Consider the following 25,880-nt stretch of genomic DNA (forward strand, 5'->3'; position numbering starts at 1 on the left):
AGTTTTGTTTATTTCGATCGTGATGATCAATCTGATTAACTCCTCGTTGGTACAGGCTGTACCCTCGACCGAGTGAACTTGAAAACGTCTAACATTCGTTCGTTCTGTATGACTGCTGGCCCGAATTTCTCCTCGCTTTTATCGAGTGGTCGCTCTCACGACTTCGACTAGCCCTTCTGAATGACGAAGCCCTTACGCACCTTGAATTAATCAACACAGCTAATCAACAGCATCAACCCTGAAGCGGGATCCGTCTACTCGGCTCACATTAAACCTTTTAACTCTTAGGAAGATGACCGTTCCAGATATGAAAAAAATTGCCTTGAAATTGTTTTTGCACTTCCGTGTGCATACTGACACAATCAATGCTGAATTTAGTTTGTACACTCGTGTACAGTGAGGGTTTCGACTATAACCATGGTAGATGGCATCTATTATCATGTAAGTAGAGTCGACGAGCTCAGAAATTCCGAGAGACCTGAATGTAATTACTTTTAAGGTTCCCCATCAGGAACCGGCTCATAAAGATCCTGCTTCAACACTTCCAAAACTTTCTTTTCGTCCAAATTCTGTAAACCGGACTCCGTATCCTCGTCGTTTCCTGTCTCCAAAAGATCCTGCCCTGGTGACTTATCACCAAGTTCCGCAGGGTCTGCCGTTCGTAGATACTCTTCTTCCAAAATAAACCGAGACTCCCCATTCTCACCGATTAATTTCTCTGCGCATTCTGATAGAGTGAAGATAGTTGGGAACTCAAGGACCGTACGCCCGCGTAGGATGGAACCCAGTGTCGCGGATGGGGATATGGGGACAAGAACTGGTTTCTTGGATGTTGTCCGGGGACGATGGAGGTAGAAGTAGACATCGCGATAGGGAACAATTGGAAGGTTTGGCTCGTTCTCTTCTGGCTTTTCTGTCGATGTCTCAGCTAGATCCGAGGTTGATGACTGTGCAGGTTGTTCTTTGGCGATATCGGTTGTGGTTGTAGTGTCGTTGGATGGTGGTATATTCGATTGGCCCAGACTTGAACGGTTATCTTTCTTTTGATCGTCGTGCTCCTCTGCAGACTTTGAAACTGGCCTTTCCTCCTTTGGTAGGGGAAAAGCCCGATTGTAGGCCTCGCAGAGAATGCCCGTCTCAAGACAGTTCTTGACAAATTTCTCTCCAGATGGTGAAATCCACTCAATTGACCAGCTCAAACACTTGTGTCTACCACGCAATCGTGGATTAGCCCTATTGTCCAACAAAAACAAGAAATTTTAAAAAAAGTCACAACTTACTTAGGATGCCACCTCGACCCATTCGCTTTATTCCTCGACATTCCCCTCGGCGCTCTCACCACCTTCACACCACCAGCCTCAGCACCACGCAAAAAACCCGCTTCACCCTTCACCAAACCCTGACCGGGGTGTTTCCTCTTCTGTCCAGCAGCAGAGACCCGTCCTTGTTCCGTCTCAGCGCCGGCCTCAGCATCTTGTTCCGCAGTAGCAGATCCAAGTTCAATACCCCGATTCTCCGCATCGCGCTCAGCACGCTCAAGCGAGCGCTCAATCCCAGAAATAAAATTAAAGTCCCGATCAAAGGCAGCCGGAGTAGCTAATTCACTGCGTTTAAGATAAGCGCCCGGATCTCGAACACCAGAGCATTGAGACCAAAGTTTATGTCTTCTTGTGCAGGGGAGAGAACAAGTTCGTGTTGAGCAGCGTGGACAGCGGTATTTGGGGGGATTGATGTGGCTGTGTGGAGGATTTTAGTTAGGAGTCGTGGGTGTAGGTGGGTGGTTCGGGGTTGCTTCATACCATATTGAGCAAAGTTCACTCAGGAGAGGGTCTGGATTGTCCATTCTGTGACTGAAGTTGTGAATTATTAGAATGGGAGCTGTCGCAAAGTAGAATTGTCGCTGGAAGCTGGAAAATTCCGGGCTTATCGGGCTGATAGCTGCCTCAGGCAGGAATATACTTCAAAGCATAATAATCGTACGAATTTCATGCAGGACCAATTAGGCAGGTGAAAAGATGATTTTGCTCTTTTATTTAGTAAAACGTGAAATATATACCTCGCGTTTTATTTAGCTGGCATCGTTTTAACAAAAAGGGAACTGTGGTGGAATGGAACCAGTCTTAGATGACCAGCGAGAAACTCGCCCTACTAGTTAATGAATACGATCGCCATAGTGTTTATGTTCTATATGGGAGGAGGTTATTTGGTGGAGTAATATACAAATTAGTATAGTATAGTGTACTGTATGATGAGAAATCGTCGGCTGATATTGTAATCATCAATCTCAAGGTTTCAACGTGATTCCAGTCCCATTCTCTGCGGATGATATCATTCGGCGAGGCGATGATCAATTCCCGACGCTTAGAAATGCAACGGAGATGCCCCTCGCGGCTACTCATTATTTATACAGTTGACTCCCCTCTTCCAATTAATAGTATATCGGAAAAATCAAATTCATCTCTGTAACAAGCAGAACATATCGATACTCGTATACTGAATAACAACTCTGAAAATGTCAAAGGCACTGGCAGTTATTGCTGGCGTCGGTCCAGGCACTGTATGTTTAAAGGCTATTCCTTAACTGCCAGTGATAGCTTTCCTTAACCAATGCATTATGACAGGGTGCATCTATCGCCCGACGATTTGCCAAATCGTACTCCGTGGTGCTACTAGCTCGAAATCCAGACAATTTCAATCCTGTTGTACAGGAGATTAACTCCAGTGGCGGCCAAGCTATCGGCATTAGTACCGACGTCACAGACACTAATAGCGTTAACTCAGCATTCGATGAAATTGCAAAGAAATTCCCCAATATTCCTCTGGCTGCGACGATTTTCAATCCAGGCGGTGGATTCGTGAAAAAGCCGTTTTTAGAACTGACTGAACAAGAATTCACGCTGGCCTACGAGTCACAGGCGTAAGTATCTCTTTCATTGGAATTGGTCAAAGGTCTCTAATATCAGATTAGAAAAGGAGCATTCTCTATCGCAAAGCGCTCCCTTCCTCTCCTCCTCGAAGCAAAGGATAAACTACCCTACCCACCGACTCTTATATTCACCGGCGCCACCGCCAGTGTGAAAGGATCGGCTACCTTTGCAGCCTTTGCTACTGGAAAGTTCGCCTTGCGTGCACTAGCACAGTCTCTTGCAAGGGAATTCGGACCCCAGGGCGTCCATGTTTCGCATACTATTATTGACGGTGTCATTGATATTCCGCGCACCAAGGCGTATGTCTTTGAGCACGAGGATGCCAAATTGAGTCCTGATGCTGTAAGTTGAAATTGACAATGAACCTTCACCCACTGCACCCTATACTGATATGATTAGATTGCGGATTCGTACTGGTATTTGCATACCCAGCCACGGACTACATTTGCATTTGAGTTGGATCTACGCCCTTATGTCGAGAAGTGGTAGATCTGAATGCCCTACGATAACTGTATTTGAACAGAATACCATGCTTGCAGAAGTATACCATTATTTAATGACAGAATGACTTGCAACTAATATTTTCGGATTTTTGCTGGAGGTAACTACCGGCCAGAGTCGTGCCTGTAGAACCTAAGCCGCAGAGGTGCTATGGTATATCAAATTTCTTAAACCACTCCTAGCGCTAAGTATGCAGCCATGGAGGCTAAATAAAGTTTTCAACTAGCTACCTACAATCTTCACCTCTAGTTTGACCGGAGCACCTTAGTCCTTGTACTAAACACTTTTCTTTGGGCGAGGAGCCAGAATAGCCCGGAGACAGGTCGGTGATGTTTCACTGGTGCAGCTCCATTCTTTCTACCTTTTTCACTCTTCCTAGTAGTAATCTTGAGTACGTGAGACAAGAGTAATTTATCACAGGTAATAGAAAATATCACTTGAACCATGCTTCGCTTTGACTCGGGGTTGGTATTTGCGCGAAATGCGACAATGTATAGAAAACTCTGACTAAGCGAGATGACTCAGCAACAACGTCACCTATCGGAGAGCTTCGAACCTCAGGTTCTCTCTTTAGTGAGCTCATTAGTTCCTCTACTCCACATTCATTTTTCGAAAGACGCCACTATGGCTGCTGATAACGCTTCTCCTCAAGGAAGCATTGACACCGGAGCAACTAGCCCTCAAGATGACAATTACCCAGCTTTACCAAGTCGCTTGCCAGTGCGCCTGCGACCAGAGCTTGTCATGCAGCCGGATGCTTTGACGTTATACTTGGGATTTTTCGGCACAAGAAACTGGAGGGATCTTCTCGCTGAAGGCATAGTATCACGCGTAGGCGGTATCTGGGTCGCCGGGGGCCGCTCTCCGACTCAAGATGAGCTTGATTCGATAACTACGTCAGCCTCACGAGCGGTTTACACCAAACGACTGTCCTTCCCAATTTTCTACACTGCTGGCGCGTCGTGGCTATACTACCAAGCACGCCAGTCACACCTATTCCCAAAGAACCCCACACCTGCCAACCTGCTCTCTACGTTGCATAACTTTCGCATGGCAGACAGAGCTGCCTTCAGATCACTGCTCTTTCGATCATCATTTCAGATGCTTTTCCTGTTCTCGGCAACACATATTGTAACATCTTTCGCGGCAACCTGGAATGAAACATCCTTTACTTTGAAAGATCCGCGAATGAAGACTTTTGTTGAGGACCTTCGGAATTTGAACCAAGAAGACGCGCGGAGGAGAAAACTCGCTATCACGAATGATCTCCACAGACGGTCGAAGGACGGCAGTAAACCTATTTCGGATCAAATCAGGGAAGAATTGGGCATAGACAGCAACCATGATCAAGGCGACCAAGGCCATTATGCGTACGACAGTGTTTCACCGTCGGCAGTATCAACTGAGAGTGATATGACTTACAGCACTGGCCAAAGCAATGACCAAGATGTCTCTGCCCCTGGGTCTTCCTCATTGCCTAGCTCGCGCGAGCAGCAGATGTATGGACAATACGGCTCTGCGGGTAGAGCAGCCAGCCAGTCTTCCGGGGGAGATCTCACCTCTGACTTTTTCGGCTCCAACGACAATGATGATGCCAGCCCCACTGCACCAGAATATCGCAATACCAACATAAATGACATGCCTTCTGGTAGCGCCTGGGATCGTATTCGCCAACAGAATTCAGCGCAAAGCTCGCGGCCAGCAGCACCTCGTCAAGTCCCCATGCAATGGGGTCAGGCGCAAGCGCAGAACAGGTCGGCACCCGAAGACAGTTCTTTTTCCAGTGAACAGAGTCGATATGACTATGATCGAAGACGCGAGAAAGAGCAAGCTCAAGCCAACTTTGACAAGATGATGGAGGCTGAACGAAACGCAGCTGGCGATGGACCTTCTCGCGGCGGCACCTGGTAATCAATGGTGGACCGTCGGCTCATATGTACATTATATATACGAATGCTCCCATTTACTTAGTATATTCGAGCGCATCTATCCCATCACTCCCCAATATTCAATACATATCAAATCCCATGATGTAGATTGGATATCCCCGATTTATTCCCCACCGCCTGCCCAACATGGACCCCGCACAGCGCGGGGCCGGATGACATAATCGAGAAGCGAGCTCGGAGGGCGGGCATATATTGGTGGGGGTCGATGACTCGGAGGTACTCTTTTGCTTCATCATTCCACCTCCGATCCCGGATTTCAAGTCAAGTCCTTTCAATTGATCACATATACTCACAATGGTTTCTCAAAAGTGTGTTCTGTTCATTGCACGCCTTGTTGGAAACTTGTTAACGATTAAATTAGGGTATTGATGCTCGGCGCGGGGTTCGTCACTCGTCCCACGCTTGATATTCTTTCCCAGTCCGGCATTGCCGTCACTGTTGGTATGCGATGCAATTCCAATCACGACAAGTGATATTTATCTTTCAATATTTGGGGGGCTAATTGATTGTCAGCCTGCCGTACCCTTGAGTCCGCCAAGGCCCTCTCCGCTGGTGTCAAGGATGCCACTCCCATCTCCCTCGATGTCAACGATGAGAAGGCCCTCGATGCCGAGCTCGCCAAGCACGACCTTGTCATTTCCCTGATCCCTTACAGTGTGTCCTGACCCAGTCAATTTATTCCTTACTTTCGGGCCGGGCTGACAATTCAACCAGCTTTCCACGCCGTGGTCATCAAGTCCGCTATCCGCACTAAGAAGCACGTTGTCACAACTAGCTATGTTAGCCCTGCTATGATGGAGCTTGATGAGGAGTGCAAGAAGGCCGGCATCACTGTTATGAACGAGATTGGTGTCGACCCCGGTGTTGACCACCTCTGTGAGTCTACAGCTGCGATGTGAATCGATCGTAAAACACCAACTAACCGGTGCCCAGACGCTGTCAAAACCATTGAGGAGGTTCATCAGGAGGGTGGAAAGGTCCTCTCTTTCCTTTCATACTGTGGTGGTCTGCCCGCTCCCGAGAGCTCTGGCAACCCCCTGGGATACAAGTTCTCTTGGTAAGTACTTTGCGCGGGAGTTGATGTTGAGATCCAGAGCTGACAAACTACAAAATAAGGTCTCCCCGTGGTGTCCTACTTGCTCTGAGAAACGCTGCCCGCTTCTACCAGGATGGCAAGATCGTCGACGTTGCTGGCCCCGGTAAGATAACCCCCGTATCGATATTTGGGGTAACCCATCCGCTAATATCGATTTAGATCTGATGGCCACCGCCAAGCCCTACCACATCTACCCGGGATTCGCTACTGTTGCGTACCCCAACAGAGACTCCACTCCTTACAAGGAGCGCTACAACATCCCCGAAGCTCAGACTATCGTCCGGTATCTATTCACATGCCCCATTTCTAGATAACAGGAAAAGTCTAACTTGAATCCAGTGGCACTCTCCGTTACGCTGGCTTCCCCGAGTTCGTTAAGGTCCTTGTTGACATTGGCTTCCTCTCGGATGCTGAGCACCCCGCCTTCAAGCAGTCCGGTGCCTGGAAGGATGTTCTGCAGAACCTCCTCGGCGCCTCCTCCTCTGATGAGGACACCCTGATCAAGGCCATCTCCTCCAAGACCACCTTCAAGGACGAGACCCAGAAGCAGCACATCATTGGCGGTTTCCGCTGGCTCGGCACTTTCTCTGATGAGAAGGTAAGTAATCTACATCGGCCTGCACTTTTCAAACGAAAGAAGAGGCTACATGTTATATAAAACTCAAGCCTCTTTGAGAATTACGCTAATAAATCTTTGAAAAGACTACTCCTGCCGGCAACCCTCTGGACACCCTTTGCGCTACCCTGCAAAGCAAGATGCAGTACGGCGAGGGCGAGCGTGATATCGTCATGTAAGTTCAAGATCCCCTTTCAAACCCGGAGATATAAGACTAATTACTCCCAAAGCCTGCAACACAAGTTCGAGGTCGAGAACAAGGATGGCTCTAAGGAGACCCGTCTGTCCACCCTGGTTGAGTACGGTAGCTCCGACCCCAACGGCTACTCCGCCATGGCCAAGCTCGGTAAGTGTTCACCATGAAACAAATGTCTGGATCTTGACTAATGATATATAGTCGGTGTGCCTTGCGCCGTTGCTGTCAAGCAGGTTCTGAACGGCACTCTCTCCGAGAAGGGAGTTCTCGCCCCCATGAACGGCAAGATCAACAACCCTCTTATCAAGGAGCTCAAGGTCAGTTTTTCATTCCTCCATTTGAATGGCAATTTGGAGTGGAAGTTCCATATACTGACAGCTTTCACTTCAGGAGAAATACGGCATCGCCTGCAAGGAGACCGTCGTTTAAATGGCCTATTCATTACGCCTTATAGAGATGTAGAGATGACTGAAAGAATTTACGGAACACAAAATTGTTTTATAGGAGGACGTAAAGAAAATAAAATTGTTGGTCCTGGCTATTTTGATTACCACTCTAGAAAGATTATTCTCCGGCCAAACACCCAGAGCTACATCATTCTTCATGTTCGTAGACTGAACTTCTGATTCGCATCTGCCATCAGCATGGTAGATACTAGATACTCGTATCATCCCGAAAACTTGCGTTGGTCTTCTAATTTAACCTTCTGTTGATCGTGGTCCAAATTTCCCAATTCAGCCCTAGAGGCTGGGTCGACATGCCGATTAATGATTTTCCGATTGAAATGGCTCGGTTTGGTTGTTTGTACCTTTAGCCAGGTTTAGGTATACTTGTTTCAGTGATCATCACAGGCGATTTGTGGCACCGAGCCAAGCGCCCACGACAAGAAGAATTCGAGGCCCCTCAAGGATCTACCAAGCACAACTCGAAAGGAAAAAACAATTTGCATAATGGGGATTTGGAGAAAAGGGAATAGGTAGCAAACATGAACTAGCTAGCGAGGGTGGGTATAAATGAGTAACAGGGTAGATATAGGGAAGAAAATGAACAGCACAATGTTGTAACGCTATTGGGGTAAAAGGGGAAACAGAGAAGGCGTGATTCAAGGCTGGGCATCATAAAAAATAGGACAAGAAACATCAAAGAGATAGCATTCGCAATTCATCAGGTGCTACTTGATCAGATTCCGTAGCTCTGTCCTGGGGCCAGGGTATGCGGTTGCACACTTTCATATGGCATATCATGATGGTCGTGGTTAGTTGACCACGGCTCCACACTGCGACTGTTACTGCGCATGCGAGTAAGGCTGCGTAACTTATTGGTGAAGCTCTCATTGGAGCTACGATTACGCCGATGATCGAAAGACATTCGGCGGCCGATACTTTGACGAGCCTCATTTGCGTTTAATGTAGGTGCAGCCGTCATTGCACGAGGGAGTAAGTTGGCTATATCGACATTATCAATCGCGACGTCAATAGTAGCGGAGGACTCGCGAGGCGAGACTGCTTCATGGTATCCAGGCATTGGAGGCGGAGGAGGGGGTGTATTTAGATGTTGGAGTTCTGGCAGGATCGGGGGTGGAGGTGGTGGAGGGATGGTTTCGACGTAGGATGCCGAAGGTCTTCTTTGCATTGCATTCTCGATTGTCTCCTCGATGCTCACTGTGACGCTTGGAGAAGTACCAGAGACATATCCTCCGGAACTCGTGCGTCGGTGACCTATGTTGCGGCTTCGGCTGTTTGAGCGACTTCTGGGGAGATTAGGGTTGAAGCGCGGATGCATTGGGATGTCCATTGGAACTGGTGCCGGAGTCGTATATTGACCTTCTGGCATGGGCACTGACATTGATCGGCCGATTCTTTCTGCTTCGCCTTGGTATCTTGCATCAGATAGGAGGACAGCACCAGAGGGGTCTGTGGGTAGCGCGGGCACTGAAGGTGGACGCTCTTGTTCGATACCATTGCCGCCATATTTGGGGTGTCTCATTGCTCGTGGCGTTGCTGGAAGTCCCAAAGGAGGACCAGATCGGCCAGATCGGCCAGAACTGGAGTCTGATCCGCTTTGATATTCCGGTGATTGCTTGCTTGGAAGGATATTGTTTCGGGATGGGACTCGTGGGAAGTAAGAATTGCCGGAGAATAGAGGTGGGCTTTCCACTGGACTTCGAACAGGGCCAGGGCTTCGAGCGGACTGAAGATCCCCCGGGAACGGGATATTGGGTGCAGATGGGTTACGTGCAAGTGAAAGTCGGCGCGCTTCTAGTTCTGCGGCTGCCAATTCTCGTCTCTTTCTTTCAGCCAGGCTAACGAATGGTGTCGAGGGCGATACGATGGGGGACACTATATCCTGGGCTTCATCGTCGTAATCAGCGGCCGACGCGGTAGCAGCAGCAGCAGCAACCTCGCCATTATGCATGTCCTGATTATCTTGTGGAACTAAAGTATTTTCTTGACCAAATGTTTTGCTGCTCAACAACTCGAGCCCTGTGGAATCGACGGGGGTTTCTGGCTCCGGAAGTTGTCGAATTTCTGGCTGGCTGTAGGAAGGCCGATGCCTAGGCTCCATGGACCCTTCCACTCGAGAACCTGTTCCTTTCTCTGCACGACGACGACTGGCGCTCCGGTGCTGAGAACGAAGTCTTTCACGATTACCCGCAACAATGCGTAGTGGGTCTTCGGCTTCATTCGATTTGGCAGGCTCATGATTGGGAAGCGTCATAGGTAACGACATGGGAAGCGGTGAAGATGGTGATCGAACAGCAGATCCATGACGATCAGTACTACGACCACGAGAAGAAGTTTCCTGTCCTGCACGATTGGCCGTGTGCCGGCTTGATGAGCGTTGACGACTGCGCGATCCTGCCTTTCGCATCTTGCTAGAGCTCCTCGCGCGAGAACGTGACTTCTTCCTTGGCTCCTTGGGTTTCTCGGCATCTGGAACGTTGTATTGAGCCAGTTCTTCGGGGGACATAGGGACTGGAGAGGAAGGTGAACGCTTGGCTGGTTGTATATATCTGCGCTCGTTCCGACCTCGAGTTTCCTGGGACGCCTCACGGGAGTGATGTATGCGTGAGCTTTGACTGGCAGTTTCGTCGGTGTTCCTTCTACCACGCCCATTTGAACGGTGGCCGTGATGTCTCCGTGCATGGTAGTTTGCTTCATCTAGACTGCTGATATACTGATCAATGCTCCGACCACTGACGCTAGGACTCTTAGCTGTTGAAGCGTAACTATGTGCGCTCTTTGCGCTATGAAGTAGACCCGAGCGTTCATGACCATCTGGCTGACCTTCTTGTGCTTGAACAAGTTCAATTTGAAGACCGTCTGGCTTTCGGTCACGCGAGCCGTTTCGAAGATCCGAATGATCTTTCAAGGCTTCGAAAACACCAGCGGCGGGCGATGGAAGGCCTTTGATAGATGCAAATTTGTCCGATGCTTGTACGGCAGTCTGAGGACTCGGCTTTAATGAATCCTGTCCAGGGTTGTATACGGTTGCTGAAAGCAATAGGCCACCGTCTCCTTGTTCATCCTGACTCTGCTCATGACCACTTACATCTTCATTCTCTGACGTCGAGCCGTAGCCACTCGTATTGTTGCAAGAGCCTGATCGGGAAAATGATGGCGGGTGGACATCGACTGGAGTTTCTCCGATGGAAGGTAGACGGCGACGGTTGAAAGAAGGTGTGTTTGTACGTGAAGTCATAGCCTGGCTCAAGCTTTGAATATTGTTGAGCTTGTAAGATCCAAAGCCACCAGGAGACAGGGCTGAGTCGGCCACAGCAGATTCCGCAATTGGGGTAACGCCAGGCGCATTAGTTGGTGTTCGATCATCAGACTTCAATCCAGGGAATTTGAAGCGGTTGCTCGGTTGTGAGTCGAAGGATGTGATCAGCTTGAGAGCAGGCCCTTTACCCGCTTGTCGTTGTTGATTAGACGATGACCGGGGACGAGCTGGAGGAGGCGCAAGTAGGCTTGCGCTGAGAGGCTGAGGTGGTTCGGGAGAGGCGAGTGGTGATTTTCCTCTGATGACTTCTGCAAATGAAGCAGCTTGTTGAGCAGCCGGGGAGGTCCATGGCTCGGTAGGTTCTGCGCCAGTACACATGAAGCATCTGATGGCGAGTTGTTGCTGAGAATGAGATACCACATACTCTCCCCATCGACGGACAAGATATGACTGTCTTTGCCAATCTGATGGCAGGAAAAGACATGTCATGAGAATTGCTTCCATAAAATGATTACGAGATACATAGACCTCAATAGCATCGTTGATGTCACCGAGGCCCAACAGAATAGATGCTGCAGTATGGACATCTCCAATCTCTAGCAGCTTTTGTACAAAGGCCTGGCCAACTTTGTTCGCCTGCGCTTGACGACTCATTTGACTCAGTGCCAGAACCATCCAGTCAAAACCAGTCACTTGTCCTGGTGCAATCATGCTAGCCATTTGATCTGTATCAGTCTCGCCTAGCCACTGTGCCAAAAGAACTGCGCTTTGGCTTTCTGGTGCATGTCGAGACACTGAATATCTTGTTAGCGAGTAAACCAGTCTCCAGATAGCATATGAACATACACTCATCTCTAATAAGATCCTGGGTATCACCTTCCCAACCAAAAACAATATTTAACATTTGCTGTCGCAAATCTTCGGGCGTCAAATGGTTTTCGTCGAAAGTCGGCTGTGATTTATAAGGCACATCATTGAGCCGTGCACGGATGAAGGGAAATAAATCGACAACATTCTTCTCTGCAGGGCTCATATGGACTTCGTTTCGTAGTCGAGACTCGACTCGGGAACTCTTTACTGAAGACATTGACACTGATGAAGCATAAGGATAAGTAGCGGACGGTTGTGGAGTGTCTCGGCCAATAGATGTCATGGAGAAAGAAGTACCGCTCTGACCAGATCGACTTGGAGGTGAGAATGGTCGCTCAACTTTGTATCTCCCAGAGGAGGCTTTGGAGCTAACGGATTCCGTTCGACTTCTTGATGAAGCAGGACTAACAATGTCCGATCTTTGTTGTTTGGAACTGTCAATTCCATTGGTCTCGAACGGCGTTCGTCTTCCAGAACCTCGTTCTCGAATTTGTGGGGCATCTTGTAAACGCCTCGGGGATTTTGTCCGTGATCGACTTCCTTCTGATGCCACTGATCGGGAAGCTAACGGGAGATGTTGCACGTTTGCAACCATTGCTGGATTGTCCAGGTCATATTGTTGCACGGTTTCCTGGGGTCCAAGAGTGAATAGTGTGGCAGTTGGCCCATAACTTGCGAGACCTCGTACTCCATCTACTGTAGGGATTGGCTCATAAGTGACATGCTTAGTTCTCACATCCCACGACCAAGTTTCACTGTAGTGGGATTCACGTTAGCTCCCCAGCAACTTCCAGGGTGTTTTCAAGTTGAAATGGGAAAAGCTCACCCTTCTAGATACTGCACAATTCGACCATTCTTGGACCATGACATCCATTTGGGATCAGCAGAACTTGAATCTGACCGTTTCAGCACCCGAATGACCCTAGGAGACTCTTTTCCGGGGGGGCTTTGCTACGCTCCAGACCCTCAAGTCGCCATTGGAGGCCTGAGTTGCTAGCATGTCTGATTTTTGTTTCGAGGAAGAGGCATGCCAGGCGAGTGAAATGACGGGAGAGGGCCCGCGTGAAGTAGTCAGAGTATGAAGAATCGTGAATTGAGGAAGAAGATTGGCGATCAATATTGATCCATTTTGGTATCTAATGATGAAATAAGATTAATTGTATCGCAAAGCTGAATCGAACGTCGATGAAACATACCCAATGGCGTAAGTACGGCAATCAGTAGCCGGTGCAAGAGCTGTGATAGGATCGAAAATCGTGCGCGCAGAGATATGCTCTGAAGTTGGGGGTTCGAATAGAATGACTTCGCCTTTCCCATTACCTGTGTTCCACGTCCATCAGTACAAACAAAATCAATTAACTCGGAAACCAGCCGACGCAAAAAACTTCATACCAAATGCAACATTTCCATTCCGCATCCATGACACAACACGCAGATGCTCAAAAGAAGCAAATCGTGCAATCTCCGTGCCAGTAAAAATATCCCATACAATGGCTGTTTGGCCAACATCATAGCTCACGACCAATCTTCCTGCGCCACGTTCGCTCACATTATCGACCGAAATGAAATCGATTTTTTTCTTGGTGACTGGTAAATCGTCGCTCAATTGCTAGTGTATCATGGTGGAGACATAAAATTGTCGAGCCTTGGGCATAGAGGAATAATGACGCCGTCGAGGCGCAAGCCTCGAAACGAGCTTCGGTGGCTGGCTGCGGTGCCATTGTTTTTACGGTCTTCGAGGGTCGCGATTCTGGCAGCAAGTTTCTATTCCATATTAATTCCACCATTCTCTCTTCTTGATTTTTTTTGATGCCAGTGCCGAGCATGCGGGGGAAAGGGATTGGAATCCGCAGTAGGGCAAGCTTTCTAAGCACTGCTCATAACCCTACTTGGACAGTCCCAAAGCCAGTGACTTTTGAGATGGCAGAGGATTCACAAATAATGATTGAAAAAGAAAAAGATAGCAAAAAAAAGGGAAAAGTATCACGAACCTGACCAGCTCCAGAGGGGCAAGTTACTAATCGGCCACGACCCTGTTGGCACCGCTCAAGGCAAAGAGAAGGGAATTGCTAGGACGGCACCGAGCATTTGGGACGAGAAACGCCTCACGATTTTAGTGCCTGCAGTTGAATTGAGCGGGCAAGCTGGAGCGATGATCAGGACCCTAATAAGGCAAAAACCAGCTGCGAGGTGATATGCGACCAGGTGAGAATGGGGTAGCAGACAGCAGAACAGACGAGGGTAGTATGGAGATGATGGAGGTATCCGAGATGGATACTTGAAGGAACCAGGATCAGATGACTTTGGGGCTTTTTTTTTCTTCTTTTCTTTTCTTGTCCCCCTATTTCCCAGCTTTACATACAATTTCCATCACATTCCTAAATGATTAGTGTCGAGGGGGCTTAAGTTTGTGACAGAAACACAGGACGCGGGGTGGAGAGAGAGTGACGGGGGGAGACCTTTGCCCTAAGTACTAAAGTACTATCTATATTCGCTGTATACTGGGAAGGCAATATAAAAGAGCTGGCGCGACTTCCTGTACGTGGAGCCAGGATGTGACTAGGGGATTGATCTGACAGCTGGTAGGACAGAAGCAAAGTTCTCCTATTTTTCGAAATGGACTTTTAGGACAGACGATCCGTATCTCCAGCCATCGAGCAATCGGGGTTGGCGCCCGGTACAAAAGAGCAAGGCGCTTCATTTCACAACTGGCCATACAGTGCGCAACTTGAGAAGCGACCGAGCACTCCAAGCATCCACTCTAACCACCGTTCCCAGGATCGAAAGACTGCAGCATCACATCATTAGCGGAGACGGTGAGATCGAGCCTTGGGTGGCTGGGGCAGCGTGGCTCTGGTGCTGTGAACGCGCACCAACGAGAAAGCAGAAGAGTGAATGCAAAAAAGGGTATGGGTTTAGATCGATGCAGGAAGCTCCCGAATCACAGACGGGAACCCTCATCGTCGGACGAGTGGGTCTGGCACGAGTCTGCACATCTGCACCAGTAGAAAGGTGATGCTGGTTGGGGTCTGTTGTTGATTGCTGAAGATAGAATAGTATATAGTTCTTTCGAAGGAGTGCAAGTCACCATTCCTATGAGTTGCTCTCTCCTCTCCTTCTCCGCCTTGCTTGCTTCCATTTTCTCTATATCTCATAAGAAGAACACTTCGAAGCGAAAGAATGCAAAAAACCGTGAATGTTCTGAGACACATGATGTGACGAGGATCCGTGCAGTGTGGTTTTGACAAGCTGCACCTTCATCACCTCCTCTCGTCCAATCACATCTTCATCACTGCTGATCCCTCGGCGCCTACAGCATATCGGGCAGCCAATCCCTGGTGCTGATTGAATATTTCTCAGAAAATGGAGAGAGAGAGAGAGAGAGAGAGAGAGGCAACAAGGCTTGCCAAGGGTCAGGCCCTGGAAAACAAACCGAGAACAGTGCTGGTGGAATCAGTGGAGCCCATCATTGTTGCGGAGAATTCTGGCCGTTCCGTCGCGGGTGTTTCATGCGATGGACGTCGTGCCGATCCTAGTGTTTTGCTTCTTTCTGCACTTCTTGATATTTGAATCTCAGGAAAAATATAGAGTACCCATAACTCTACCTCCTTTTTTCATATTTCTGTGACCCCAAGATGAACTCAAGAGCTCATCTGGGCACAAACCAGGAACTCCTATCCGTTCCTTATTTCTGTGTGATGTGATGGTGTGATGATGTGCCTGGTTTCCCATGCACATCAGGCACATTTTTGCTGCGTTGCTGTAGGAGCTTGGGCCCGTCGTGATAATATTGACAGACACGAAGAGTTCACAACTGAACCTGACAGTGGAGATGAAGATGCAGATTTTGCACGACGTGTGATCACCGCCATTTAGGAACGTTCATGTAGTTATGTATAACTACATAGTTAGTCACCAGTATACTAGCACACTAGTATAGTTGGTATATTTGAACATATAATTAATCCTACATCTTTACTTCAAATTATATACCAAATAGTTATGCATTACTACTTATTAATTAACCACACACTTCGTTCCCATCATTCTGGATGAACTGCAGGTCCACCAAATGTCGCATCTGCTGCGAATCATCTGACAAAAAACGGCGGGGGCTTATCTTCCCCGCAGATTCACTTTTGACTCACTCACCACTTGGACTGGGCTACACTGCAATTGTACACCATGAACGATACAGAAACAATTGTTGTAGTAGGGCAAGTATACATCCATGAAGCAACAAAAGACAAGAATATTCTCTTGCTAACATCGAATTCTAGCGCCGGTGTCATTGGCCTGTCAACTGCTCTCTCTATCCAACAACATCTTACCCCCTCACAATCCTTACTTCTCATAGCGAGAGACTTTCCCTCCAATGAATCGGTGAATTATGCTTCGCCTTGGGCTGGAGCCCACTATCGTCCGGTACCAGGTTCATCTGCACAAGCACTGCGAGAAGCAAGTCAAGCGCGACGAACATATGACCATCTCAAGCGAGTGGTGATTGATGAGCCCGGGGCCGGAGTTAAATTTGTCAAAGGCGTGGAACATCTTGAGGCACCACCGGCGGAATACTTGGACGAGCAATCTGTGCGCAATGTTTATACTCATCTAGATGACTTTCGTCATCAAACGAAGGAGGAACTACCCGCCGGAGTGAAATGGGGAGTCGAGTACAAGACATATGTGATAAATTCCCCGGTATACTGTGCGCATTTGCTCCGGAAATTCATTTTAAAAGGTGGTCAGAAAAAGTCTTATACCCTAACCAATGTGAACGAGGCATTTTCTCTTGGACGAAATGTAAGGATGGTAGTGAATTGCTCGGGGTTGGGGTTTGACGACCGCAAATCGTTCATCATCAGAGGTATGTCTATATATTATTCAATACATGTTATCACGAGAGAACATTCATTAATGGTTATGTAACAGGTCAAACATGTCTAGTCCGTAACTCAGTCTCTGCCACCATCACCCGCCAGAACGAAGACGGATCTTGGTCTTTTTGCATTCCTCGTCCACTAGATGGAGGCACCATCATCGGCGGTACTAAACAGCCCCATGAATGGGACCCCAATCCGTCCCCCGAAATACGAGCCAAACTTCTTTCCAACGCGAGTAAATGGTTTCCCTTCACGCCCGAGAATAAGGGTCAGTTCGATGTTATTCGCGATATCGTGGGACGCCGACCTGCTCGGGAAGGGGGCATGCGACTGGAGTTGGAGAAGTTAGCTGGTGGGAAGAGCTTAGTCCATGCATATGGGGCTGGTGGGCGAGGCTTTGAGATTTCTCAGGGTGTTGCAGAGGATACTGTAGAATTGATGCTGGAAAATGGATTGCTGCGTGCGAAGGCAGCTTTGTAGATATACCTCAGAATACTGTATACCTGATAGATTACATTGAAATTCATAATCAAAGCAAAGTTGATAGGGTAGGATCATGTTCTCTCCAAGTGTCACTGGCAGGTGATGAAACACTACGATATCATGATGTACAATTTAGACCGACTTAAAATTCTGAAAGGATGAAGAAAATGAAACTGGGACTGTAACCCAATGGGAATCATCGCATTAACTCATGCAAACACTGCAAAGGAACGGACTTTTTGCTACCCCAAGCAAGCTGCCATAACAAGATATCAGATCGTTAATTCTTCCGTCGCATATAACAGAATCCAAAGCCTGTACTCCCCGTAGCCAATCACCTGAGCACATCCAAGTTCTCATAACCGAATGAACGAAGTGATTGATCGGATCTCTATAGACATGGCAAAACTATGCCTGCAATCGCCAATACTCTATCTGAGCATCAGGCTAGACTGATCCTTGCGGCAAGATCTTGCCCCCTTCCTATGGATATCTGAATCCATCAGAACGGACCGGACTGACCAAGTCGATTTCCAAAATCCAGCCGGGAAAAGAGCCTAGAGACCCAGTAAAGTAGTCTCATGGGACAACGATGGTAATCAACCCGTCGCCTCCTGGGCGATCGCATTTGCGTCCATCGTGGGTGGTAGCTCCTGGCCAGTCCTCTCCAGGAATTCTTCTCTGTTCCTCTGATCCTTCTCCAATTGGGTTTGCTTCATCTGCTCCACCAAATCAGCGAACTCGTCTTCCTCATCACTGCTCTCATCCTCCTCCTTCCAGCCGCCATCCTCGAACATGGCACGACCAGTGGCATCCTTAGCCTTCTGGGCCTCTTGCTCAGCGGCCTTCTTGCTAACACGCTCCTTCTTCCACTTGGCGAATGACTCGGGAGTAACTGGTGTCAGAGTGCCAGTCAACTTATGACGTTCAGACTCCAACCAGTCTTCCAAAGTGAGAGTATTGAGTGGCGACTTGTCCATCAATGCCTTCTCGGCCGCCTTCTGCTCCTTAGTTTTCAGGACGAATCTGTTTGGAATGTCAGCCTTCTGTATTGTGAACAGTGGTAATAAGTCCTTCTTGTGAAGGGGGGAATTTTTTTTCACGTACCCTGGCGGCAAGCTGTGCTTATACATGCACTTATCACCTCCATTCGGGCAAGTCCAGAACCATCCATACTTCTGGTTCTCCACAGCCTCGATAAAGTATTTGCAGACCTTGTCGGTAGTCGTACGAGGGTTTCCGTGCTTGCTGAGCACAACACTGCGCAACTTCTCCTCATCCCAATCTGCCATATCATCGGCCTTCTTCGTCTCCTCAGCCGCCTCCTTTTCATCACGAGAATCGGTATACAAGTCCTTCTTAGCAGCCTTGCGCTCGATGTTCAAGTCATGACTGAACTTGCACTTGCGACCCTTTTCACAACCACCCTTCTTGTGGAAAAGACACAGAACAGTCTTGGGATCGACACCAAAGGGCACTTTTTGTACCTGTACAGGCTTGAAGAGCTCTGCAGCCTCCCTCTTGGCGTCCTCGGCGGCCTTCTTATCAGCGGCAAGTCTGGCTTTCTCGGCCGCTTTGCGCTTGTCATCCGGAGTCTTGTTAGAGGCCGATTGTGCTTGAAGTTGTTGAATCTGTTTCTTGGCGGCACCACCTTTTTTCTGTAGTGAGAATTAGCGATTGTCGTTATTGGAAAGCGGGGGTTGACGTTGCGTTGCGCGGTGGGGGGGAAGTCGATCAGGCTTTTTGACGTACGTTTTTCATGCCAAAGGTCTAAGGTGGGAAATTAGTATATGTGCTTCTTTGAATTCTTTGATTTTTCTTTCTCTTCGCGCGTGAAGAAATATTTGAGCGCGGAGAACTCACCTTATCATCGACGGTGGCCTTCTTCTTCTTAGGCTGGTCGGCCTTCTTAGGAGGCATGATGACGAGTCTGCCTACAGGATTTGTGGAAAAGGTTTGACGGGAGCGTTAGAAATGGAGTAAATGCACTCTATGTGCGAGAAGTATAATAATTGGAAAGCAAACGCTGATATGCAACCCAAAAGAAAGACAGAAGGGGCCAGATGCGTAGTGGAGGATGAGAGGTGAGTTGGTTGGAAAAAAGAGAGAAGTGAAGGAGCCTCCACAAAATCGTTCCAGAGGGGAATGGGTAAGTGTGGCGGCAGAATTGGGCACTGACCAATGACGAAGGGCTAAGTATAAATTTGAGAACAACGAGGATCGCGTGACTAGAAGTGTAGAGGAGTCAAGTTTTATAGATAATACTGAAATAAGAGTACAGAATATTAAATTATACACCAAGTCATGAATAATTATACAGCCATATTAATGTGAATAAAAGATCTTTTGGTGACTCGGTTGCCTTGCGTCATCGCTCCCAAGTGGGCGCACAGTGCGCGGTGGAGGCAGAACCCTAACTGCGGTGGATGAATTATATCATAGCCAACAGATTCAGATATTTATCGACTACGATACATAAGTATGCAAAAGACAAAACTACATAGTAGAATATATAACCTTGTAAGATGATACTCTTATGGCATTCACTAATGATAATAGGTCTACAGAAATTGAACATAGGCACCGCATTCATTCGTTTGGAAGGCTCCGAAAGATCGTGACCTACCCATGTATACTAGCATGGCTAAGCTATCGCTAGTAGCAAAACTGAGCCTAGTCGCTGCGCTGTGCTCTACTAACAATCGGCAAATTTAAAGCAAACCAAAATCTCCGGCGCACCGTCCCACTGGCGCCTCAAAAAAGCACCCGTATTTTTCATTTCTGGTCGTCATAACTTCGGTAGAGAGATAGAAAGATGGAGAGAGAAGAAGAGAGAGAGAGAGGGAGGGAGGAGAAGAGTTATAATTCAGACAATTAAGAGACCTCCTGGATCTTGGCACCCTTTTGGTCGGCCTCCTCAAGCTCAGGGAGTTCCTCCTATTCACATTCGTTAGCAAGGGCAATTCTGAGTTGCAAGATTTTGTTCTCCTATTGCAAGAATCAAAAAGTGGAAGTTGATCACTCACCTCGTCATCACCCTCATCCTCACCCTCGCCAGCTCCAGCACCGCCTGCAGCACCAGCCAAAGCGCTCAGGTCGGGCATGCCACCGGCACCACCCATGCCGCCGAGCTTGGAGAAGTCAATGTTGCTCAGACCACCCTCATCGCCGCCGGCACCACCGAAGCCACCGAAGTTGTTGGCATAGTCATCCTCAGCAGCCTCATCCTGCTCATCCTCATCCACCCACTGCAAATGGTTGGTCAGAAAATCGTCGACAATTGCTGGGCTTTACCCCGCTTCTTCATAATGATGCATGTCTTACCTTGTCGAAGTCGGTCTTGAGGAAGTGGACCTTCTTGGAGTCCTTAAGAAGACGAGGCCAGTACTCCATCTTGAGCTCCTTCTTGCGCAGGACAAGCTCGACTTCACGGTCGGTGTGGTTGACCTTGCTGTTCTCAGGGTCGATCTCGCCGTAGAGGTCAAGAGAGACAGAGTATGTGACACCCTTGCCGGAGGGACCGGTGAAAGAGACATTGTTGGCGGTGATGCTCAGCTTAGCATCAGCCTTGGGGACATCGGGAGTCTTCAGGTTCACGTAGAGGTAGTTGCGCTCGGGCTCTGAGTCGGAAGAACGCTGGGCCCAGGTAACTGAAACAACAAAGAAAAAATATCAGTTAGCTACAGTAAATTTTCAAAAAAACATGAATTGCAGATTTTGGAGCTATCAAGTTTCAGGTTCCAACCCGGGATGGCCCAGACAATCAGGTAACGTCCCAGCAGGGCTATCGCGCAAATTGTGCTGGGCCGGGCTGTTTGGAAGCGGGGAAGTCGAGCTATCATAAACGTACCCTCGGGGTGGACGGAGTCAGGCATTTTGGTGGAGATTGGGAGAATAGGAAGATTGTGGAGGTAAGTGAGAGATGGAGGAGGAAAGAAAACTTGAGGAAGAGATGGAAGATGGAGTTAGTGGTGTTGAGGAGGAGGAGCAGCTTGAAAGGCACATGCCGCCCGCATTCACGCTGCTAGAAGGTACTGGAAGACTGACACTCTGTTTGCCTTGTTTGCTTTAACTTTAGAGCCTGAGGTGTGAGGTGTCAGATGACTAAGAACAAGTTCCCCCTCCACGCAGACATCATCCAGCTGATAAGACGCAACCGAAAGCAGATCAAGCAGACTGGTGGACCAGCCTGGCTTCATTAGAGACTCATATTCTGGAATTCATAACCTGTCTCTCCGCCCCTTTCTCGCTGATCGCAGAGTGGACAATGCACCTTGCCATATCACTCATCACCCCACGTTGAGTCTACAACCTCTACCGGCAGGTCGATCGCTATAGGCCTTTTGGAAACATAGGGCCGAGTATTTTTTTTGTATCTACTACAACTGAAACCATACAAATTCCCTCAGCCATGGAAACTTTAAAGGCTGTGTTTTTTGGGCCTGATCCCCAGGTTCAGGTAAGTCATTTTTCACAATGTGGCAACATTAGTACCAACTCGCTAACGACAATGCACTCGACCAGATGAGAAAATGCAATGCCCTCATACGCGCAAATACTAGACAACTAGACCGCGACCTTGCGCATCTGAAAACTCTCGATACCAAAACCCGACAATACATTATTAGTTCGTCCAAACGAGCGCAGCGAAACCCGTCACAGGCGAAGCAGGCAATGACTGAAACAAAGACCTTTGCGCGAGAGCTGATGAGGATTCGGAAACAAACCACTCGCTTGAATACAAGCAGGGCACAGTTACAAAGTGTTGGTATGCAAGTGAACGAAGCCTTTTCCGTACGCAAGATCCAAGGCAGTCTCCAAAAGTCTACGGGAATCATGAAAGATGTCAACACCTTGGTTCGGTTACCAGAATTGTCGTCTACGATGCATCAATTGTCGACCGAACTGGTTCGAGCTGGTATTATCGAAGAAGTCATCGATGATGCCCTTCCCAACGATGAACTACTGGAGGACGAAGAAGACGAGGCAGAAGAGGAGGTGGACAAGATCTTACAGGAGGTCTTGCAGGGCAAACTCTCACAGGCACCTGCAAAGCCCACAGAGCCCATTGCGGACGAGACACCAGTTGCCGAAGAGCCCGAGTTCGACGACCAAGAGAAGACCCTCAACGAGATGCGGGGTCGTCTGGAGGCACTCAAGAGTTGATGGTATAGTTTGGCTGGGGCTATCAGCACATTATCCACGTCATATTGCCTAGTCTTTTCCTTCCCATAGTATTTGTTTTTGATCCTTATTCCCATTGGCAGGAGTTTGGCGGGTGCTAGTGAATTTCTTCGCGGGCTGGACCTCATATAGAATGAATAAAGTAATTCTACTATCATTCTGTTTCAATATTCTCTCCATCGTCATATCGTATTCATAGTTCGTAATACATTGCCCTATAGTTACCAGTAAATACCTCCCATTATGTAGGCTGCATATCTGTAAATATACTGTCCCTATAAGATAATTCTCCTATAGTACCCATTAATACACACCATAATCCACTTCTCAATCAACCGATATATCTTACTATCTACTCCGTACGTGGAGTTATAATTAATCGTTCCATATAAAAAGCAGTCAGCTCAGCCTCGATGCAAACAGCCAAAACGGGCTGCCCGACTCCCAAAGCGGTTAGCTCCGCTGTGGCTAGCAGTGGCCCCCATCGGTCGCCTCTCTCCCCTTCCCTCGTCTTCCATCTGACTCCCATCTGTCATCTCCCATCTCTTTTCTTCTATCTTGGAGCCGTTCATCCAAAGGGAAAAGATTCCAGTTGGTTGCGCCTATCACTTTTATCAACTCTTCTATCCTTTTCCGCCGCCCTCTTCTCAAGCGGCGCATCCGATTTCGCCAACGCGTCCGTTTCGCGACTTCTCCTATCCGTGCAAATCGCCAGCCCAACCATATTTCTTTCTCCCAAACAAGAAATTCATCATGTCTGCCAACTTAGACAAATCACTGGATGACCTCGTCGGCAACCGCCGCCAGAATGCTCGCCGTCGTGGCAACCGTCGCTCCGCTGCTAAGGCCGCCACCGTCGGTGGAGTGAAGAAGTCTTCCAGAGCCCCTAAGGCTCCTGCGAAGGTCGCTCACCCAACCCCGGCAGCCCCTGCTGCCTCCAGCAAGATCATCGTGAGCGGACTGGTAAGCTCCATTTTTACTTACCCTATGTTAATTCAATATTTACTAACTTATCCAGCCGTCCGATGTGTCTGAGGCCAATATCAAGGTATGTTGATCTAAAGGCCTTCGCCTTGGCTTTGATCGCCATCTTGCTTTCGAACTCATTCGAGGTGCAAACGACTTCGACTCGCATGTCCGACCTGTTATGTCCCTCCGTACCTTCCTGGTGTGAAAGTCGCCAAGTGCGCGCCCGGCACAGACAAACGCTCCTTCCGCTATGCTTCTGCAAGGATCTATCTCTCTCTCCTTTCCTCTCTCTTTACCTACTGGCTGGCGTATTGCGAAGCAGGAAGTGGAAGCATTGTCACCAAGGATGTCCAGATGAATGTTGCTCGCGTCGATCCCTTCCCAGAGGTGATCCGCTTGCTTCGCCATCTGAGCACTGTGCCGAGGGTGGGAGATTAATATCCCCATCATACACCTTCTATTTCGACATCATGCTCATACTATTCCTATCTCGTGTTTTGAGCTTTGGAGAGGGTATCAGCGAGCGCATCAGTGACACAGTGGACATCAATTATTGAGCAAAAAAATTTCGAGCACCTTGAATAGTGGGATACTCTGAGCTTTCTTTCATGTTTGCTGCTTTCTGGGGTGAATCCCGCTGCTGTGAACCATGAAGGATAGCCTGTACAGCATTTCAATTCGCGACAATCCTTTCAACTGGGGGTGATTATGAGAACTCAGGGTGAAGTACCTTGCTATCCAAGGAAGCGACAAGGCTGTGCACTCCTGATAGCACTGCGGGTCACCATTTGTTGTTCGAAGACTTGCCGCGCCCAATTGGCGGATCGTTTAAAGACATGCTCTATGGTATTGAAGGGAAATTGGTATTGTATCTATTTGTCATGAAAGGTCCCGTGTTATGGATATGAGATTCAATTTTTGTGGTTTTGGAACACGACATATTCGACTGTTTGCCGCTGTGTGCTCGCTGGTGCTCTCCCAATCATACTTGCAGTCCTCTTCGTTTGCGCCGTCCGTTGTTTTTTCATTCGAGATCCGACAGCCGTTGATGCAACTTAAATTACCGGACGCAGCATACTGATCGTCTGCACTATAGGAATACTTCTCCAAATCTGCAGGTCCTGTCAAGAAGGTGATGCTCACCTACAACCAAAACGGAACCAGCCGTGGTATCGCCTCCATCATCTTCGGAAAGGCCGACACCGCCGCTAAGGCCGCCAAGGAGCTTAATGGCCTCCACGTCGATGGCCGTCCCATGAAGGTAGGGAACATTGGACTCTGGCGCGATTTCAAACAAGACTAACAATCCACTAGATTGAGGTTGTCTACGATGCCTCCCACGCCCCCGCTGCTCCGGCACCTAAGCCCCTCACAGAGCGTGTTGCGTAAGTTTTTGTAACTTTCAAGAGAAGACAGGGTCATCTGCTAACGCCCTGATAGCCAGAAGTCGCAGCCCAAGCCTGCTACCGCTGCAAAGGCTGCTAAGGGAAACAAGGCCAACGCCAACGAACGAACTAAGGGTCAAGGCCGGGCCGGCAAGGGCCGCAAGGGCCGCAACCCCGGCCGCGGTAAGCCCAAGACTGTCGAGGAGCTTGATGCCGAGATGGTCGATTACTTCGCTGGTGGAAACGAGAATGCGCCTGCCCAGGCCCCCGCCCCCGCCAACGGGGCTGCTCCCCAGGCCAACGGAGGCGAAGACCTTGGCATGGCTGAGATCTCTTAATCACCTCGTAGCATCGTGACTACCCCTTCTTGCTATTGCTTGTGGGTATTGAGATGAGCCGTGGTTTTTCCTTTTCTTGGAGGGATTAGATAGTCGATGCGCGGGTCATATCTTCTGCTTTTCTCTCTTTTATTGCTTCTTCATGGGTTTGCTATTCAGGTTTGCTTTTTTCTTTTCAGCACCGGACTATAATTTTTTTATTAAATTGCAACTGCGGTTGACTTGGCTGGGTGATGGGATGTATTTACAATTAAGCCATCCAATCGATTATGAACAAACCATGTTTCCTTAATATCAAGGTGGATGAGTATTTGCCTACTTTAGGGCAGTAAACTGGGTAGTAGCCGGCTTACAAACAACCAATTATATGTGCACTAAGTCCAATCATTAATTCATACATCAAAACGAATCGAACCAAGTCTATATTCACCTAATTTGTGGCTCTCTTTTTCAATGCAGTACGGCCACGCTGAACCAGGTCACGTGATCAACAGACACCTTTTTGCTCCACCCTGACTTCCTAGGACCCACTGCTGTACTTGTCATTCTTGATCATCATATCTCCATACAAGAGTCCCGTATCACGATCTCAAAGCTGTTTTTGCCTATCCGAAAGCCAGATGCCTTTATCCAAAAACAGTCATATACATCGAAAAATCAGATGCCTTTGTGCAAAAGCTGTATAACTCCATCCAATAGCCAGCCGTCTCTATCTAAAAGCCGCAAACCTCTGTCCAAAAGCCGCAGATCTCTATCTGAG

At 48.4% G+C, this 25,880-nt stretch overlaps 11 protein-coding genes across 11 annotated transcripts; 7 read left to right on the forward strand and 4 right to left on the reverse strand.

Annotated features, from left to right (window-relative positions):
- Positions 1-494: 494 nt before the first annotated feature.
- On the reverse strand, positions 495-1,843 carry N7469_001021 (zinc finger HIT domain-containing protein; the record flags this gene model as incomplete). Its single annotated transcript, XM_056639941.1, has 3 exons — positions 495-1,209; positions 1,281-1,736; positions 1,800-1,843. The coding sequence occupies 3 exons, from the start codon at positions 1,841-1,843 to the stop codon at positions 495-497; spliced, it is 1,215 nt and encodes a 404-aa protein (XP_056505698.1).
- A 669-nt stretch (positions 1,844-2,512) lies between these two features.
- N7469_001022 (oxidoreductase, short chain dehydrogenase/reductase family) lies at positions 2,513-3,416 on the forward strand (the record flags this gene model as incomplete). The annotated part of the gene is made up of 4 exons (XM_056639942.1): positions 2,513-2,557; positions 2,622-2,917; positions 2,969-3,269; positions 3,327-3,416. The coding sequence occupies 4 exons, from the start codon at positions 2,513-2,515 to the stop codon at positions 3,414-3,416; spliced, it is 732 nt and encodes a 243-aa protein (XP_056505699.1).
- Positions 3,417-4,052: 636 nt separating this feature from the next.
- N7469_001023 (putative endo-1,3(4)-beta-glucanase) lies at positions 4,053-5,339 on the forward strand (the record flags this gene model as incomplete). The annotated part of the gene is made up of 1 exon (XM_056639943.1): positions 4,053-5,339. The coding sequence occupies one exon, from the start codon at positions 4,053-4,055 to the stop codon at positions 5,337-5,339; it is 1,287 nt and encodes a 428-aa protein (XP_056505700.1).
- A 332-nt stretch (positions 5,340-5,671) lies between these two features.
- On the forward strand, positions 5,672-7,714 carry lys9 (saccharopine dehydrogenase (NADP+, L-glutamate-forming); the record flags this gene model as incomplete). Its single annotated transcript, XM_056639944.1, has 12 exons — positions 5,672-5,685; positions 5,739-5,818; positions 5,891-6,031; positions 6,092-6,253; positions 6,311-6,434; positions 6,494-6,576; positions 6,633-6,756; positions 6,813-7,071; positions 7,176-7,264; positions 7,320-7,435; positions 7,487-7,602; positions 7,676-7,714. 12 exons carry the CDS (start codon positions 5,672-5,674, stop codon positions 7,712-7,714), a joined length of 1,347 nt encoding a protein of 448 aa, XP_056505701.1.
- A 750-nt stretch (positions 7,715-8,464) lies between these two features.
- On the reverse strand, positions 8,465-13,599 carry N7469_001025 (WD40 repeat domain-containing protein; the record flags this gene model as incomplete). The annotated part of the gene is made up of 7 exons (XM_056639945.1): positions 8,465-11,802; positions 11,855-12,633; positions 12,705-12,733; positions 12,834-13,014; positions 13,075-13,198; positions 13,271-13,465; positions 13,524-13,599. 7 exons carry the CDS (start codon positions 13,597-13,599, stop codon positions 8,465-8,467), a joined length of 4,722 nt encoding a protein of 1,573 aa, XP_056505702.1.
- Positions 13,600-15,241: 1,642 nt separating this feature from the next.
- Positions 15,242-15,448, forward strand: N7469_001026 (uncharacterized protein; the record flags this gene model as incomplete). Its single annotated transcript, XM_056639946.1, has 1 exon — positions 15,242-15,448. The coding sequence occupies one exon, from the start codon at positions 15,242-15,244 to the stop codon at positions 15,446-15,448; it is 207 nt and encodes a 68-aa protein (XP_056505703.1).
- Positions 15,449-16,063: 615 nt separating this feature from the next.
- Positions 16,064-17,241, forward strand: N7469_001027 (FAD-dependent oxidoreductase; the record flags this gene model as incomplete). Its single annotated transcript, XM_056639947.1, has 2 exons — positions 16,064-16,745; positions 16,811-17,241. The coding sequence occupies 2 exons, from the start codon at positions 16,064-16,066 to the stop codon at positions 17,239-17,241; spliced, it is 1,113 nt and encodes a 370-aa protein (XP_056505704.1).
- Positions 17,242-17,843: 602 nt separating this feature from the next.
- Positions 17,844-19,164, reverse strand: N7469_001028 (translation machinery-associated protein TMA46; the record flags this gene model as incomplete). Its single annotated transcript, XM_056639948.1, has 4 exons — positions 17,844-18,270; positions 18,352-18,902; positions 18,997-19,014; positions 19,108-19,164. 4 exons carry the CDS (start codon positions 19,162-19,164, stop codon positions 17,844-17,846), a joined length of 1,053 nt encoding a protein of 350 aa, XP_056505705.1.
- Positions 19,165-20,118: 954 nt separating this feature from the next.
- On the reverse strand, positions 20,119-21,124 carry wos2 (Hsp90 cochaperone SBA1; the record flags this gene model as incomplete). The annotated part of the gene is made up of 4 exons (XM_056639949.1): positions 21,095-21,124; positions 20,569-20,894; positions 20,271-20,492; positions 20,119-20,181 (listed from the first exon to the last, which is right to left on the reverse strand). The coding sequence occupies exons 1-4, from the start codon at positions 21,117-21,119 to the stop codon at positions 20,119-20,121; spliced, it is 636 nt and encodes a 211-aa protein (XP_056505706.1). The 5' UTR covers positions 21,120-21,124.
- Positions 21,125-21,655: 531 nt separating this feature from the next.
- Positions 21,656-22,410, forward strand: N7469_001030 (ESCRT-III subunit protein VPS24; the record flags this gene model as incomplete). Its single annotated transcript, XM_056639950.1, has 2 exons — positions 21,656-21,703; positions 21,769-22,410. The coding sequence occupies 2 exons, from the start codon at positions 21,656-21,658 to the stop codon at positions 22,408-22,410; spliced, it is 690 nt and encodes a 229-aa protein (XP_056505707.1).
- A 771-nt stretch (positions 22,411-23,181) lies between these two features.
- Positions 23,182-25,120, forward strand: N7469_001031 (putative RNA annealing protein Yra1; the record flags this gene model as incomplete). Its single annotated transcript, XM_056639951.1, has 5 exons — positions 23,182-23,391; positions 23,447-23,476; positions 24,494-24,658; positions 24,712-24,782; positions 24,838-25,120. The coding sequence occupies 5 exons, from the start codon at positions 23,182-23,184 to the stop codon at positions 25,118-25,120; spliced, it is 759 nt and encodes a 252-aa protein (XP_056505708.1).
- Positions 25,121-25,880: the final 760 nt, after the last annotated feature.

Source organism: Penicillium citrinum (genome assembly GCF_028827155.1).
Source record: "Penicillium citrinum strain IBT 23319 chromosome Unknown utg000001l:1.0-4955037.0:1.0-4956770.0, whole genome shotgun sequence".
Taxonomy (NCBI): Eukaryota; Fungi; Ascomycota; class Eurotiomycetes; order Eurotiales; family Aspergillaceae; genus Penicillium; species Penicillium citrinum.